Here is an 18632-nt window from a genome sequence, read left to right on the forward strand (position 1 = left end):
AACTCATGCCCTAGGACTGCTATAGGATGTCAAGTGGCCATAATTAGACCACATATGATTCTAATCATGGCAGAGCTGAGAACTCCTGGGCACCTGGAAAAGCTCCCTAAAGATTTCCTTCAGTGTACTTATCAAAACTATGATTATGTCCATAAATCTTTAGTGTCTGCCAGCACCATGAGGGTAAGGACAATGTCTGCCTTATTTAACTCTATGTTCCCAGTGCCAACCAAACAGAAGGGCCTTAAAAAATATTTGCTGAATGAATGACTCCAGTCTTGCTCAACTGAGACCAACATTAAGTATTCTAGATATTTTAGAGAAACTATGATAAATTCTGACCCTCCTTCGCAAGAAGCCCCAAACCTCAATGCTAAATCCCTTTCTCTAAAAATACTTAAGTATTTTAAAATTTAAATTTAAATTTTGAATTAATATTAAAACATAACTTTTTTCTTTTGAATATCTTCCAGTCTTCATTCTGGCACCTCTAAAAAGTCACCATCTTTTTCTCTACAAGCAACATCTGATAACAATAACACTCTATACCACTGGCTGGTGAATCTCAGGGGGTTCTGCTCTCTCACTAGGGTAGATTTTTCTAGGCCCACATTAGCATTTATAGAGTTCAATGGTAACTTAAGGTCCACCCCTCTGACTCAGTAATTTCTATCTAGAAATCTAGCCAAAAGGAATCAATTCCACAAAACACTTACATGTGAAAATATTCACTGAAATATTAGTTATACTATTAAAAGAATGGAAACAACCTAAAGCACCAACAATAAGAGACTGGTTAAAGACACTATCCGGTATCCACAGGAAGGAAAATTTTTTCAGCACTTACTGAAACAGCATTTTAAAGACTAATAACACACAGAAATGTTTATAACGTAAAGTGAAAATGCAAAATAAAAATATAAATAAAAACAAAATAACATAAAATGTAAAAATATATGAGTGAAAAATGTGAAATTTAAAATTATAATGTGATTTCCATTTTGTAAAGCTGTAATTATATAAATCAGAATTTTAATAGCACTCCAGCACCTAACATAACAAATACCAGACAGTAGGCACTCAATCTACATTAAATGGATGGGTGATCGGTTATGGGTCATTTTTATTCTCTTTACTTTTTTTTACTTTTTTTAAATTATCAGAATTATTCATAATAAATATTTTTATGAACAGAAAAAAAAAGTTCTTATTTAAGAAAAGGCTGTGACAGTAGAAATCAAAGAGGAGCCTAAGTATGAGAGCTTAAGTATGAGACACCCATCAGGTTGAGGACACAAATGGTGCCCCCAATAAAACAGATACCCACCACTCTCCTGGAACTGCTCTAGCTCCTCACTGCTCAGCTGCTTGATGGATGTCATCACCATCTTGAAGGCTCCCTTCAGACGCTTCCCCAGGACCATGTGATCTGGTTCTGCCCTTAGGCGAATGCCGTACTTGTTTTTATCTGTAGATAATGTAACTTTTCGAACATTCAATTCCTATATTTGGTAGACAAGATGAAATAAAAAAGAAATGAAAACATGCCCACAAAAACTTGCACACAAACATTCATAGCAACATTATTCACAACAACCAAAAAGTGGAAATAACCCAAATGCTGATCAACTGTGAATGAATCAACAAATGTGGTATATCCATATAATGGATTATTATTTAGCAATATAAAGGAATGGAGCACGCATACATGCTATAACATGAATGACCCTTAGTGCTAAGTCACAGAAGCCAGACACACAAGACCACATATTGTATGATTCCATTTATAGAAAATGTCCAGAGTGGGCACACCCAGAGACAGAAAATAGATTTATGTTTGCCAGAGGATGGTGGGATATTGAGGGGAAAATGGTGCATGAATGCTAATGGATACTGGGTTTCTTTTTGGGATGATGAAAATGCTACAAAACTGTGGTGATGGCTGCACAGCTCTATAAATAATACTAATAAATAATTGTATGGTATGAAAAAAACCTGTCCAGATCAATCAAGTTGAGCCTAACGCAACTAACAAGGACTGTAGCATTAGAAATATGGACTTCATGTTTAAGGGTAACCTTTGCTCAAGAAATTTCAAAGCACCACAAATCTAACTATCAATTAACCAGAAGAATCAGTTAATCAAAACATTTTGGGACTTCACTGGTGGTCCAGTGGTTAAGAATCTGCCTTCCAATGCAGGGGACGTGGGTTCAATCCCTGGTTGGGGAACTAAGATCCCACATGCTGCGGGGCAACTAAGCCTGTGAGCCACAACTAGAGAGAAGCCTGTGCGCCACAATGAAGAGCCCACACACTGCAACAAAAGATCCTGCATGCCACACTGAAGATCCCACGTGCCGAAACTAAGACCGGATGCAGCCAAATAAATAAATAAATAAATATTTTCGGAAAAAATCTTAACATTTCATGTCTCCATCATACTAGTTAGTTAAGGATTACTAACGTAGCAGGAAATGGTGACTGCACAGTAGGAAATATGAAAATGAGATATCATGGAACTGTCAACTGAAGCAAATTATAGGGAAATTTCTGGTTTTGCCATTATACATTACTATATTATTTGCTCTCAGAGTGATTAAGATATTCTATTTAAATATATTCTTTTATCATCCATATCTTAAGCATTAATTATAGAATTTATAGCTCTTTAGTTTTAAACTCTAAGTTTCTAAACAGTTATAAACTCCTTGGTTTCTAATATTTGTCCGGAATTCTCAGGCAATTCAAAACCAAATATAGAAATTAATTATTTTCTATCATAAAGATTTAAATACTACCTGCGAAAGGAATAAAAATGAAATTTGAAATATATTTCTTTTTAAAACATCACAGGGTAAAAGCTTTTTGGGAGGATAACTGACATGACAGTTTAAAATTCTTACCCCAAAACTCCACTTCTAGGAACCTATCCAACATCCATACTGTGACATATTTGCACATGTACACACACACACACGCACCCCTTTTGTTTGTAATCAGAAACCTAAATTTCCAACAATATAAGAGTAATTAAATAAATTATGATGCAGCCAGGAAGTGAACAAAAAGAATAAATTAGATCTCTATGTTTTGACATGGGATGCTGTTTAAGAAATACTATAAAGTGAAAAAAAATAAGTTAAAAACTACATATATGATCCTCTCTATTCACAAATAAAACCAATGATGTGTGCATCTGTGTATATATATGTACAAATGTGTGTACACGTACGTAAAATGCTAGGAACAACCCAGCAGGCGATAACCTAGTGAACAAGTGGGTGATGAGACACCAGGGAGTGCCCAGGGTAAGAGGAGACTTGCTTTGTACTCGATGCTAGTGCTTATTTACAACCAGTGTGTGTTTACTTGATACTTGTATAATCTGAAGGAACAAAGATTTTTTTGGTGTTAGTTATCAAAAAGTACTTTGGGGAAGAGAAGTGAATGAAAGGATAAATGATCCAACAAAGGTGAAAAATTCATGGACGTTGAAACCACTGTTAAAGAATTACAATTACATTGTAAAAAGTCATGATGAGTCTAAAAGCAAAGTGTAAAATTCCATGGATGGTTAAATTTATGTACTTACTGATATAAAAAGGAAAAGGACAAATGATACACTCAAAGTGTAGTTGACTAAAGAGTACTAACCAAAATAATCTTCCCAAGGAAAGAAGTCTGTTTGGACCAAATCAAACAAATCAACTGTCTTACCTCAATGATATACTTCTCCAATGACTTAATTTCATTAAGAGCTTCTGGATCCTGATGAATAACTACAATTTCTTTCAAAGGATACTAGAAAGAAAATGGAAGGGAAAGTTCATAAGCATCCAGTCCTCTAAACTGCAGAAAAATGAATGTTAAATGTTTTATCTGAATCTCAAGCTCCAGACTAAGCAGGCATAACTAGTACTAAGTCATTCACACCCTTATTGCAGAAAAGAAATTTACGCCATTGCTGGCAGCTCTTTATATTAAGAAAATACTCCAAACCATAATTATCTAGGTATGTGCAATGCAAAACAGAAATAAAATCTCAAACCTTTATCGGAATAGTTTTGCGGTCTCGAATCACTCGCCCAAGTTCAATCACAGACTGCATTCTAGATACTGCACTCTCGGTTTTCTTGTCAATCAATTCCTCTCTGGTTGGTAGAGGTAGGGATTTGAAAGAGATTAGATTCAAAAGGAGAAAATTCCAAAGAATAGGCATGCTTAAGTGAGGAAGAGGGTCAGGCTAGAGATGCGATGGTGTAGCTAGGCTTCCCAGGGAGGCTCTTGGGAAGGACAGCACATGCCTGCCTTTGGGGCACGCGTTGAGAAGCAGGCAGCAAGCTTGAGCCTGCTGCTTAGTGCCTAGCAGCTCCCCAAAGTGATCCCAACAGGCCTACCCACCCCTACCTGCCACAGCTCTACAGGGGATTCCACACTAAGCATCCCTCCTATCCATTCTGTAGCCTGAGGAGCAGCTCAGGGGGGAGGCAGGGCATGGAGGGGCTGGAGCAGGGAGCTGGGGGCCCCACTTGAGTGCATCTCTGGCAACTCTCCTTCCCCTGGCCCAGGAGAGGCTTATGTATATTTGATTCTTACCGAACATGGGGCAGCATGAGGTAGTGGATACTGAATGTGTCCTTGTCCTGGACAGAAACAGGGTCAATCAGCGTCTTCAGATTCTGGTACATCAATTCAGTAAGAAAAGGGGTATAGGGGGCCTGTGTAAGGACAGAAGACATCGGGTCATTCATACGTAGCCATCATTAACTGATCTCAGAGTGAGAAGCAACTACATAAACATTTTAGAGAAATGATATGGGAATATGCACAGAAGTGAACATGAGGTTACAAAACATGCCCTATGAAAGAGAAATGACCTCATTTTGAACTTGGCGAGCTAGACACTCATGAAACACAGCAGCAGGACTACAGCCAGAAGTGCCTAAAACATTCTTGAGGATGTCTATAATAAAAACAGGAGTCCCTGACCACATGCAAGTCAAGTCAACATGCAGAGGAATCAATGTCCCTAAACCTCTGTAAACTGGGGAAACATCACCTGCTTCACAGGATGAAGGGGAATGAGGTCAGACATGAGACACCAGGCAGGGGACCTGGTACAAAGCAGGTTTTCATTCCATGTATGTTTAGGAGATAAATAGAAGCCTTATAACATTAAACTGGAATAGCAGAAATAAGATACAGGAAATTAAAACTGGAATTTTTACTTGTATGTCATTTAATTAATATTTCAATTGATAGGAACATGTCTCAAGTAAAATACTGTTTGCAATATATTTTTGTTTGGTTAGCTATTAGTTCAAAAGCTTCCCCACTACTCACAGACAATTACAGGAATCTACATTAAGATGAGGTATGTCGCTCTTGAGTCTAGATGCAAGGACCTTGACCTGAAATGTACTGCCAGGGGTGAAAAGAAAGAATCCAGCTTTTAAAGCTAATGTTTTTTAGCCCTTATTTGACATACATAAGCTAATGAGATTTCTGAAAAGAAACTAGAAATTTAGATTAACACTTCTGTTTCTATTTTTAGTGGAACAAATACAGAATAGATACAGATGGAGGACAGTGTAGCAACCGGGCACCACAAGCAGCCCACAGGGCTAGCATCTTACCATAAGTCTGCACAGAGAAAGCAAAACACTAAACAAGGTCTCCAGGGCCGTAACACAATCCTCTATCCCGTTTTCACCCTAGTGAATAAAAAACACACATTAAACTGTTAAAACCAATAGTTCATTGTAAGAAAAGAAAGATAATAAAAAGGGGAAAACCCAACCATAATTAAGTTACCCAGAGATAACTACTTTAAACATTTTAGTGTATGTCCTTCTAGATATATGTACATATACACACATACATGTACATGTGTGTGTAATATATTTTAACAAAAACAAAATTATTGTTTTGTTACGGGATTTTATCATTAACACATTTGAAGGCAGTACTGATGGACAGTGGTCTGGGCATCCCTCACTCCTTGTTTTCTACCATTGTTGCTTATGTACAGCTTAAGTCCTGGGACAGGATCCATGCTTCACTCATCCTATATCCCCAACAGGCCTAAGGACGAGTCTTGTCAATAAGTAACTGTCCCTCTAGAGGTAGAAGTGAGGAGGTGCCCCTCTCAATATCACAGATCTACCTAAAAACATCTGCAAAATATCTGCATGAATTTATTTCAGATTTTAAGAGGTCTGCTCAGTACAGTCCTGTTTGGCCTGAGACTTTCCCTCTAATATGAATGTCCATAATTGTGTTTTGAAAATATGCAAGATGTCTTCTAAACTTATGGGTTCCCCCATCCATCAAATGGCAATACAGTTAATATGCAATTAAAAGGAAAAAGATAGCTTAAAAAAGTGAGAGCATTTGAAAATGCTCTTTTTCCTTTTGGCTATTCTCATTTTTCCTCAACTCTCCTACTTCCTACACTTTCTGCTCTTCCCAACAGCAGCCTGCACTTACCTTTAATCTTCTACGGTTCATCCTGACATACCAATTTGTCAGAACATCCACAAACTTGACCAGGCGAGGAACCACAGTATAGAGTCTGTAAGCTAAAAGTAACAACCAATCAGGCAGTGAGAACACATAAGCATCTTGGGTGCTTAGGACAGGGCTGGATATAAGAGTGAGCAAGCAGCCCCTGCCATCCAAGGGCTGTCACACCTGTTAAGGAGGCAGAAGTACCAAAGTGAAACAGTCAAAACTGAGGACGTACTATATAGCTGTCAAGGTGTCTAGGGGCATGCACAAACCGCCCTGTGAGCTACATGCAAACTCCCAGTGTCAGTGAGAAAACAGGAAACCCCGTATGTGTGGCTGAGAGGCTGAGGCTGCCCGCCAGATGACTCCACGAGGCATCATTTATCTGGAACTGTATCAGGTGGTAGTACCACAAAAGCCTGACTTCTTCCATTGTGCTACCTTGACCTCAACTAAGACAGACACATAAAAAGCTCTAATTAGATTCTAAGAGGCATAGCATAGATAAGGGCTTCTCAACCAGAGCAATTTTGCTCTGCAGGAGACACTGACAATGTTTAGAGAGACATGCTGGTTGTCAAACTGGGGAGGTAGGCACTCTTGGCATCTGGTGGGTGGACTCCAGGGATGCTGCTCAACAACCTACAATGCACAGGCCAGCCTCCACCACAAGAGAATGACCGAGCTCAAACTGTCAGCAGTGCTGCCACTGAGAAACTCAGGCAGGGGCTGTGCATAAAATAGAACGGGGTTTCTAAAGGTTAAAATAGTCAAGGAAAGAAAGCTAAAGGAGGTACTGGAAGGAGAGAAGAACCCTGAAGAATCAGAAAAATTTGAAGGCTCCCCTGAGGAACTCAGAGGGCAAGCAGGAAGTTAAGGGCATCTAGCCAACTTTGTTTGAGGCCCAGACTTATCTTCAGGATTTTTGCCATTCACCTCCCCTTTAACTGATACTCTCTGTTGCACAAAAACAAACACCAAAAACAAGGAGAGTAAGACCAAAGATCATAAAAAAACACCACAATTTATATTAAGAGTTCAGTGACTGTTAATGAGGTTCCTAGTCTAAGCTAACACAGTGGTTAAGTTGCCAAGGGCAGAGTTGTTCTCTGTTGCAGTTCAAAAATACTAGCACTGAGGTGCTGCTAGACCAACAACTGGACCCCAGACCAGAGGCACTCGCTGGTCATACATTTCTAGAGAGGCAATTTTTGTGATCAGAGGCCTGTTCTGTAAAGACAGAGGCCCATCTAAGTTATTTCTAGGGTTCACTACACTTTTCACCTTCTAGGAAGCCAGAGTGTTCAAGAGTTTCAACTCTTATAAGGTAAACAAAGCCCATATATAAAAGGGAGCAGCAGCTACCACTGAAATCACTAATACCAACTGCAGACTCTTCAAGGATGCTACCTATTTAGTTCTCAGAATTCTATTTTGATGAGGGAGGCAAGGGCACTAAGCTGACAGGTTGGTGGAGTGGGAACTGCACTGGGCAATCTGGGTCTGAAGCCCCTCTCATCAGTTCAACGTGCACCACCTAGCCTCTTGCACCTGGCCCTCACCACTTGGCTGTGTGCACAACTGCTGCCAAACCTCTAGTTCCCAGGCAGAGCAGGTCCCAGCCAGGATATACATTCTCAGGTCACAGCCACTGCTGTCTAAAGATGGCAAGGGCCCCCAGGCAACAATCCCATTCATTTATATCACTCAGGAGGGCAAACTGGACACAGCTATGAGTAGGTATCCCAGGGAGTGTGGTGAGAACCCAAGTGCCGATGTCTGCTTTGCATGCTCATTTCCATCTTCACTTATGTCAATCTGTCCAACAGTCTGACAGTCATATGACCCTTATTACATATGTTTAATAGAGTGGATGCAGTCCTTCAGGATGACTGATAAAACATTCAAAATTTCCTGGACTAACCATCCTATTGTTCCAAGTACAGAGGCACCAACTATTCCAGGAAGAGCTATGTACCAGCTGAGGAAGGGAAGACCCCTGTATGAACCAGACTGCTCTGGCCCCTCGAATCCACTGGAGTGCTGTACCTGAACAACAGCACCTGGTAACCACAGGACGCTGGGGGAGGCTGGTTTATGTCACGAGGGTGCACACAGGGATGCCATCTTTTCTCCCCTGCCCACAGACTTTATCAGACCCATATACACTCAGACCCATCTCAGGTATCCAGGTTAACAGTTTCTGGAATTTCTCACCTTGACTTACGGTTGTTCCATCTCCAGCTTCTAGGAAACCAACATAACCTACTTTTCCAACCTCTGTCTAAAATCAAATTCGTTGTTGTTAGGTAAGAGAAATGTGAGGAAATGTCAACTTCATTATTGTTTTTCTGTATTTCCTAATTTTTCCAGGCTGAACAGGGACTACTTATTTAATAAAGTAGACCTAAAAATAAATTAAAAACATATTAATAACAACTACTACTTATTAAGTACCTATTATCTGCTAGCTACTGTATGTACATAATCTCCATCTGAGCCTTATATTTACTTTTTTTTTTTTAATTTTATTTATTTACTTATTTATTTTTTGCTGTGTTGGGTCTTCGTTGCTGCACGCGGGCTTTCTCTAGTTGCGGCGAGCGGGGGCCACTCCTCGCTGCGGTGCATGGGCCTCTCACTGCAGTGGCCTCTCTCATTGTGAAGCACGGGCTCTAGGCGCGCGGGCTTCAGCAGCTGCGGCACGTGGGCTCAGCAGTTGTGGCTCACGGGCTCTAGAGCACAGGCTCAGTAGTTGTGGCACACGAGCCTAGCTGCTCCACGGCATGTGGGATCCTCCCGGACCAGGGATCGGACCCGTGTCCCCTGCATCGGCAGGCGGATTCTCAACCACTGCGCCACTGGGGAAGCCCAGCCTTATATTAACTCTTACCAGGCATTTTTCGGAGAAAGAAATTGAGGCTCATAGATTAGGTAACGTTTCCCCCAGGGAACAAGTGGTGCAGTTGGGTTTTGAACTCATGGGCATCCACTACTGAAGCCTGTGATTCCATGGGCCTGTGTGGTATCTGTGGAGGGGTGAGGTCACTAGACATCCCCCCAAGACAATCTCTAAGGCCTTGGAACAACACATTTCTACAACTAACAAGCCTTAAAATTATATTTGAGAGGTAAAGAGAAATATTTATCTATTTTTCTGTATCTCTCAAAATTTCTATAAAATTTCCTCTATGTTTAGAGTGTCCAGAAATAAACCCACACACCTACAGTCAATTAATCTTCCACAAAGGAGGCAAGAATATACAATGGAGAAAAGACAATCTCTTCAGCAAGTAGTGTTGGGAAAGCTGGACAGCTACATGTAAATCAATGAAATTAGAACACTCCTTCACACCATACACAAAAATAAACTGAAAATGGCTTGAAGACTTATAAGACATGACACCGTAAAACTCCTAGAAGAGAAGATAGGCAAAACATTCTCTGACATAAATTGTACCAATGTTTTCTTAGGTCAGTCTCCCAAGGCAATAGAAATAAAAGCAAAAATAAACAAATGGGACCTAATCAAACATAAGCTTTTGCACAGCAAAGGAAACCATAAACAAAATGAAAAGACAACCTATGGACTAGGAGAAAATATTTGCAAACAATGCGGCTGATAGGGCTTAATTTCCAAAATATGTAAACAGGTCATACAACTCAATACCAAAAAAACAACCCAATCAAAAAATGGGCAGAAAACCTAAATAGACATTTTTCCAAAGAAGACATACAGATGGCCAAGAGGCACATGAAAAGATGTTCAACATCGCTAATTACTAGAGAAATGAAAATCAAAATTACAATGAGGTATCACTCACACCAGTCAGAATGGCCATCATTAAAAAGTCTACAAATAACAAGTGTTGGAGAGGATGTAGAGAAAAGGGAACCCTCCCCTACACTGTTGGTGGGAATGTAAATTGGTGCAGCCACTATGGAAAACAGTATGGAGGTTCCTTAAAAAACCAAGACTAGAGTTGCCATATGATCCAGCAACCCCACTCCTGGGCATATACCTGGAGAGAACTTGAAAAGATACATGCACCCCAATGTTCACTGCAGCACTATTTACAATAGCTAAGACATGGAAGCAATCTAAATGGCCACTGACAGATGAATAGATAAAGAAAATATGGTACGTACACACACACACACGTATACATATACAATGGAATACCACTCAGCCATAAAAAAGAATAATGCCATTTGCAGCAACATGGATGGACCTAGAGATTATCATACTAAGTGAAGTAAGTCAGAAAGAGAAAGACAAATACCATATGATATCACTTATACATGGAATCTAAAATATGATACAAATGCACTTATTTACAAAACAGAAACAGACTCACAGACATAAAAAAAAAAAACTTATGGTTACCACAGGGGAAAGGGGGTGGGGGAAGGATAAATTCGGAGTTTGGGATTAACAGATGCAAACTACTATAAATAAAATAAACAACAAGGTCCTACTGTATAGCACAGGGAACTATATTCAATATCATATAATAACCTACAGTGGAAAAGAATATGAAAAAAATATATATACACATTTATATTTCTGAATCACTGTGCAGTACACCAAAAACTAATGCAACATTGTAAATCAACTATACTTCAAAAAAAATTCCTCTACGTTTATAAAGAAAAACAGTTAAATATCAAAAGGACAATTATAAAGAGAAGACTCCTTATTCCTGGGAGAAGGCCCAAGAGAGACACACCTGCCATTTCAGTCTCAAAGAACCCAACGAGCGACTGCATAAAGGACAGGACCCACCGGTCTGTGATGTTGGTACTTTCTTTAACCATGTTCTCGTTGTAAAGGAATTCCATTTCTTCCTCCTAGGAAGTGACAATTATTGAAACATTCTGCATGCTTGGGGGAAACTACTGTAGAGAAATGAATTTTTTAAATTATTTAAACTGAAAGTATCCAAACAAACCAAAAAAACACCACAAAAACCCAGACCCTGTTGGCAATCTAAATTTCTGATTCTTAGCAATATTTTCCAAGTAAACTCTAAACTTGGAACATTAAGTCCTCTATTAATGAATTACATTTTTGAGTGAACTAAAGAGAATTTAGGAAAAAATGATTCCTATGCACCAAAGAGTAATTACGAATTAAGAAATATTCCAACATCTTGTCGTTAAGTAGGCGGTTTAGTTACTTTAAACCTGAGGAAGGAAGGACAGCAAAACTGGCTAGGACTGGACAACTGTCTGTAAGTTGCAAATGAGTACTAGGAATTAATGTCTTTGCTTAAATTACTTGTTTTACCCAGAATGCTCTATTCCACCCCTGCTTTTTCCTTTGCAAATCCTCCTCGATCCTGAAGGCCTACTTTACCTGTCCCTATTCAACGGCATCACCATCAGGATGGCAAGGCAGTGACCATGCTGACTCTTGCTCTGATGCTGGAGCCTGCATCTTTCTGCCATGCCCAGATGAGCCCCAACTATGAGTGGTTTGACCCAGCCTGTGTTCCTGAATCCCACACCAGAAGAAGCCTGCAAAGTAGACCCACTTTAGGACTGCTGGCCTGAGAGGTGGTGGGATCCAAAAGATAGGAACACTAGGGGTGTTGTTCCCAAAGACCTTGTTCTTCTTGGGAGGGTTCATTAGCAGACTGAGATGAGCCAGAGGCAGCAAGAAGTGAGTGACCAGCCTGCTGGAATGCGATGCTCAAAGCTCAGCTCTCCAACCAGTTTCTCAGGAAGGAATAATATAACATGTTTAGTCAAAAGTAGTTTACTAAGGAATTCTACTTTTAAGGTGTTGGAGATAAAAAGATGAGTGGTACCTGAGCCCTGACCCCAAATGGAGTCTAGGAAGCATGCACAGGCACATGTGCAATGAAGCCTGCTGGCCTGAGAGCAGTTAGTAGGGGTAAGGGAAGGGGCTTCTCAGAGGATGCCTCCCAGGCCAGCAGGTAACTGCTCTGAGGCACTTTCATATATATCACAACCACTATTTTTCATCCCAGCAACCCCATGAAAACTTCTCTCACTTCCAGAGTCTCAGCCCAAATGCACTCATCAAGTGGCCTTCCCTGACCACCCATCTGCAGCAGCCTTTACTAGGCACTCACTCTGATAGTAGCTGACTCTTTACTGGCTCCCCCATCACTAAGTCCCCAGCACCAATTTGGCTGGCTAAATGAATATCCAGTGCAACTCTTCTTCAACAGGTGAGGCTTCTGTGTCTTGCAGAGGTGAGCATCTACCCAAATGGTGAAGTTCCGGTCCTGTGCTCTTGGCCCAGCATGGACCCCAGACACCTGTCACACTTTCATCTATGGCCTCCCCAGTGGCTCTGAGCCCCCACCCACGGGGCCTGTTAGCTCCTGTCTCCCATGGAGCTCTGCTTCACAGCTGACCCTTGACCATCTTTCGCAAACCCAGCTCAACCCAGCTCAGTGGGGCAGACCCTACCCCACAGCACTGCAACCCACACCTTCTGTAGCCTCAGGACGTTCTGGATGAAGAAACGATAGGCATTGTACCAAGGTAGCAGCACATCCTTCAGGACATCTCGAACACCCTCCTCCTTAAAGCGGAGGTTTTCTGCTCTCACCACAGGGGAGTTAATCAGGTATAATCTGGAAGAGGAGAAAAATTACATGGAAAAGGGACGTAGACAGTAAACCAAATATTACTGACATGTTGACAGGGAATACCCAAATCAGCCCTTTTTCTACAAAAGTGAGGAATTATAAATACACTTCTAACAGTCAATTTAAAACCGACAAAATTCTTATTTTGTGTAAGAGACCTAGCAAATTATAAAGGGGAGACCAAAAGTGCCACACCAAAATATGGCACTGAACTAACCTAGAAGCATGCCCTGGGCTGGTCCCAGCACAGGCCTCAGGCAGTATGGCAACACTAAGAGGAAGAAGCCAGGCCCTCTTTCCAGGACATATGTGCAGGCATCAGGGATTCACAAGGAACAGCCACATGTGCTCTGCCAGCACAGAGGGACTCAGGGGGCAGAGACCAGGGATGCTGTTAAACATCCTACAGGACAGCCTTCAGCACAAAGAATTAAGAGGCCCAAGTTGTCAGCTATGCCAAGGTGAGTCTAACAGATAACTGGGGGTTGCAGGACACCCCACTAACTGCTCCTGGGCAACATGGCAACCGTGAACGTGCTTGCCCACAGCCCCTGGGTGTGGGTCTCTGTGTTCGTAACAGGAGGATGCTGAATAAGATCTCTGTGGTGCCTTTTAACCTGAGCACTCAACGTTTATGACTACGACTATTTCAAGCAGTATCTCACATTTCTCTAAAAACTTTTCAGTATTTTTATTTGCTCTAGCATAAATTGTACCTCATATGGCTATTTGAGGAGTAAGTGTAAAATTGAAATAAATGATATAAGAGAATTCTAATATCAATAAGACAGGGAACATACAGAAGGAATGAGGCAAAGGCTCAAGCAACTAGCCTGGGAGTACCTGTGCTGCTTAATAAAATCCAACACAGAGCCTCCTCTTCCAAAAGACCTATAGATATAGAAACATCTTTACTATATAGAAGACCACCTTGGGGGTTTAAAGTCAACACCATACCAATGTAATTCTCCATGTAACAGACGTGCATTTTTTTAAAAAAGCTAATTATAAACCAAATTAATAGAATGATTAATATCACTGAAAACATGATTAACAGAATGTAAGATGCTTAATAAGAAATGACAAATACACACAAGGCAGAACACTGGTTTGTACCTGAGGGCATCAGCACCATATTTATGAATGACTGAAAGTGGATCTGGATAATTCTTTTTGCGTTTGCTCATTTTTTGGCCATCACTTGAAAAACAGAAGGGAAACACCAATTAAATAAGTCAACATCACAGTTCATATATGGTTACAGATTATCTACAAATTGGAATACGTAAGTGCAAATGGGACACAAGCTACTACTAAGGCACAACAATAGGTTGTTTTGTTAATGTCTGTTTAAGCTTCTTTTTGAATACTGTAGCGAGTCAATGGAGAAGTTTTGGGATAAATGGCAGCAGGAAGATGCCAGAGTGTAACAGTGAAAAAACACAGCCTTGGCATTTATCCCAGAGAAACGAAAACTTATATTCACACAAAACCTTAGAAAGTTCACAGCTTTATTCATAGTCAGCAAACACTGGAAACAACCTCAATGTCTTTCAGCAGGTGAAAGGTCAAACTGTGGGTCACCATGGAACACTGCTCAGCAATGAGAAAGAACTATGGATCCATAAAACCACCTGAGGTATCTCCAGGGAATTACAGTAAGCAAAAAAAGCCAATCACAAAAGGTTATATATGATATGAATCCATTTATATAACATACTTGAAATGACAAAATTACAGAGATGGGGAATAGATTAATGGTTGCCAGGGGATGGGGATTAGGATTGAAGGCGGAGGTGGGAGGGGTGTGAAGGGGTGGGGTGGGTATGGTTATAAAAGGGCAACAGAGGCATCCTGTGATGTTGAAACAGGCCAAGTATCTCGACTGTGCTGGTGGATACAGGAACCTATATATGAGATAATATTGCATGCAATAGCAAATGAGTAAAACTGGGGAAATTTGAATAAGACTGGTGATTCAATCAACATCCTGATTATGACAATGTGCTACAGTTTCAAAAACGTGACCATTGGGGGAACCAGGCAAAGCACACGAGGGGTCTCTATTAATTTTTACAACTATAATTCAGTAAGATTTTCAATTTAAAAAAAAAAAGTACAGACTATAGAGCCAGACTGCCTGGGTATAGAACTAGAATTTCACACTCTTTTGCTGTATGACCTTAATTTTTCTGCACTTCAAATTCCTCAAATGTCAAAATGGACAATGAAAGGACCCATTTCAAATAGTTCTGGGGATAAATGAGTGAAGATGTGTAAATGCTCAAAACAGAGCCTGGTACAGTGCCAGGTGTCATCCCCCGCCTTGAACAGCACATGAAGCAAGGTATCTAGGTATAAAAATTTCATTTTCTTCTCTTTGTTTTTACTTTTAATGACTAGAGGCAGTAGAAGCAAAGGAAAAAATAAGACTCCTCTATAATAAGCCTCTAGAACCAATAGCTTCCTCATATATTAAAAACAGGACGACAAAAATCTATACTAAAGGACCAGTGTACAGATTTAATAAGAGCTATAAGCAAAAGTACTTTATAAAATTCTAAATGACAAATGTTATTTTATCACTAGTAGTATCATGGGACACATGTCCTCCCCTCTGTCCTCCTCCATTAGGCTTAGCTCTTAATGCAGTCCTTCTCCTAAGACATAGGAACACGTAGAGACAGAATGTTACAGGTTGAGAAGAGCACAAGACAGGAGTTGGATGAAAAGGGAGAGCAGGAAGAAGTATAAAGGCAGAAGGAAGGAAGAGAATAGGAACAGAGCTGGGGCATTCCTAAATTCTTCTATTCACAAAGAATGGTTAGATCCAACCAGAACATGCTGAAAGAATAAAGGAGATCAGGAACTGCAACTCATTATTACACAAGGGAGTGCACCTGCCTTGCCAGGACGAGCCCATTCACAATCACATTTTTGAATGGCGGCCGTCCAAAGAGAGCTGTGGCCAGCACCAACAGGGTGTAAAACCTGGAAAAAAACCCACAAACAAAGAGTTCAATAAAATAAGAAAAGGAATTCAAGCATAGGAAAAAAAACTGTGTTTACTTATTGGACTGAATTTCTATTTTAGGTAAGTTACACTTCTTGATAATCACAAAGCAATGGTTCTTGATCCTGGATACATCCATCAGAATCATCTGGGGAGTGCTGAAAAATTAGGCACAGGACCCACTGCAGACCAGTCATATTAGAGCTTCTCACTAGAAAAAATAAAATGAACTTTATTTAAAGCAAATAAAGCCCTGGAGTGAGGTACTGACCCCCTGCTGGGGACAGTACTATCACCTTCCTTGGGGAGCTAGTTGGACAGCCACAAGGCAGAGCAGGGCAGCACTGGTGGCCTCTCAGGACCTCCCAGAAATGCCAGGCTGGAAATCCAGAGATGTGTTGCCTTTAGCACAAGGTCATATGGGACAGTCTGATGACAAAAGATGAAAAAAGCACTCTCATCCAAAAGTTAAAAGCTAGTCTATATGAACATAGAAAATGTTTTTATTCTATCAGATATCATGCATGTTTATATGCTAGCTAGCTAGTTCCCTAAAAGAACTCTATCACATCCATGTAAGCTGTCCCAGTAAGTAATGCACTTGTGTCATCTCCGACCTGATTTTGCATCTCAAGAACATCACCAGACACAACTAATGAGGACGGAAATCAGACAGGTCAGGAGGACCCTGGTTCTTATGAGAGGCAACCCATACCTGACAGAAGGCGAGGGAGGCAGTGTGCACATGGGGACCCACGTGAGGGCTTTCAACAGTTGCCAGACATGGCAACTCCTCAGAGAAACAACTTATTGGTGAGTCATCTGGCCCTCCCTAAGAACAGGAGTTTGTATATGGTAGCTGTTTCTATAGAAAAATGGATTGGAAGCTGAAAACATTAAGAACATTAAGGCTGGAATTTCATCAGTTTGTGATGACTACAAGTTGTAAAGACAGAAAATGATACCAACATTCTTTAAACACTCCTGCAGAAACATTACTAATGAAAGTATAATTAGAACCTGGGTCAGTCAAGCTCATGCATGAAGAGAAGGTAATTCATCTTTTTCTAATTAAGAGGATGAGGGTACTGCTTTAGGTAAGGCATCAGATAAAACCAATGCCAAAGTCCTCCCCACCATGCTTTTTTTTTCTTTTTTAAAATTTTAAACCTGGATTTTTTAGACTGTTATGAGGCTAGCCTTAACATCTTAGTACATTTTCAACTAACCCTCCAATTTGTAGCACCCACTCCAGTATCTTGTATGAAATACCCACTAAACACTTGTGTAAATGATTTGAACTAAACAAACTAAGGACACATTAATTGTTTTGTATCACTTAACCTTTCCACACACCAAAATCTCTGTATTCCAAAATGTCAAAGAAACAATTCAAACTCTAAAACTACAGCCCTAATATAGTGTGAGATTCCTGCTCAAAAGACACTTTTATGGTATGTTTAGTGGTGAGGGGCAGAGGGCAGGAGCAGAGCCTGTCCTGTTTGACACAATCTCCCCAGCACCCAGCTGAAAAATGTTAAATGCTCAGTAAAATACCTGTTAAATCAAATCAATAAAACACTTTAAAGAGGGACTTCCCTAGTGGCACAGTGGTTAAGAATCCGCTTGCCAAGGCTGGGGACACAGGTTCGATCCCTGAGCCCCAGGAAGCTCTCACATGCCGCGGAGCAACTAAGCCCGTGTGTCACAACTACTGAAGCCTGCGTGCCCAGAGCCCATGCTCCGCAAGAAGAGTAAGCCACCGCAATGAGAAGCCCGCACACCGCAACGAATAGTCCCCGCTCGCCACAACTAGAGAAAGACCACGCACAGCATAAAGACCCAACACAGCCAAAAATAAATAAATAAATAAATAAATAAATAAATATAAAAACGCTTTAAAGAACAAGAAACATACCATCCTCTGGTTTGGTCAATGCCTTCAGCAATGAAATCTGCAGGAAATGCATCCTCAAACTCCCTCTTGTTTTCAAATGGATAATGAATTTGAGCATAGGGCATGCTGCCACTCTCGAACCAACAGTCAAACACTTCAGAGATGCGATGCAACAATCCCTTCCCACAGCGTGAAGGAATGGTCAGATGGTCAATGCTAGTAAACAAAGAAGTAGCCACTTCTATTAATTTTAAGCAAAACAGAAATTACAGTTTAATTGCCAAGAGGAAACACAATGCCCTCACAGCTCTTTCATATGCATCTGCAAACAGAAATATCAGCAATTCTCACAGGCTTTCAGAGAGCACCATCAGGGCTCCATCTGGAAGGTTATATACCAAAGTCTCCTGACATCTAACTCAAGGACAAGAGGCCACCTTTCCTTAATATGACATGAATCATCAACAACGAAGTAATTCAGCAAACTAGTGTTTGATTTCTACATGTAGCTCTGTGATCTGATACAGAGACCATGTCTTAACAGGCTACCTAGCCCGATACTGAACTGAAGTGAATCAAACAT

General features: G+C 40.6%; 1 protein-coding gene across 3 annotated transcripts in view; it reads right to left on the minus strand.

Moving 5' to 3' along the window:
* The window catches only part of IARS1 (isoleucyl-tRNA synthetase 1), an 81750-nt gene that overhangs the window by 23971 nt on the left and 39147 nt on the right, over nt 1-18632 (minus strand). For 2 of the 3 annotated variants that reach the window (XM_061200605.1, XM_061200604.1), the window contains exons 16-27: nt 18071-18265; nt 16044-16130; nt 14256-14339; nt 13983-14030; nt 12980-13124; nt 11244-11364; nt 6493-6584; nt 5640-5717; nt 4600-4721; nt 4052-4154; nt 3721-3804; nt 1328-1502 (exon numbers count right to left, since the gene is read on the minus strand). In XM_061200605.1, coding sequence (XP_061056588.1) covers nt 1328-1502; nt 3721-3804; nt 4052-4154; nt 4600-4721; nt 5640-5717; nt 6493-6584; nt 11244-11364; nt 12980-13124; nt 13983-14030; nt 14256-14339; nt 16044-16130; nt 18071-18265 — 1334 coding nt within the window. The remainder of the gene's footprint in view (nt 1-1327; nt 1503-3720; nt 3805-4051; nt 4155-4599; nt 4722-5639; nt 5718-6492; nt 6585-11243; nt 11365-12979; nt 13125-13982; nt 14031-14255; nt 14340-16043; nt 16131-18070; nt 18266-18632) is intronic. The other variant, XM_061200606.1, reaches the window with a different exon arrangement.

Source organism: Eubalaena glacialis, chromosome 9 (assembly GCF_028564815.1).
Source record: "Eubalaena glacialis isolate mEubGla1 chromosome 9, mEubGla1.1.hap2.+ XY, whole genome shotgun sequence".
Taxonomy (NCBI): domain Eukaryota; kingdom Metazoa; phylum Chordata; class Mammalia; order Artiodactyla; family Balaenidae; genus Eubalaena; species Eubalaena glacialis.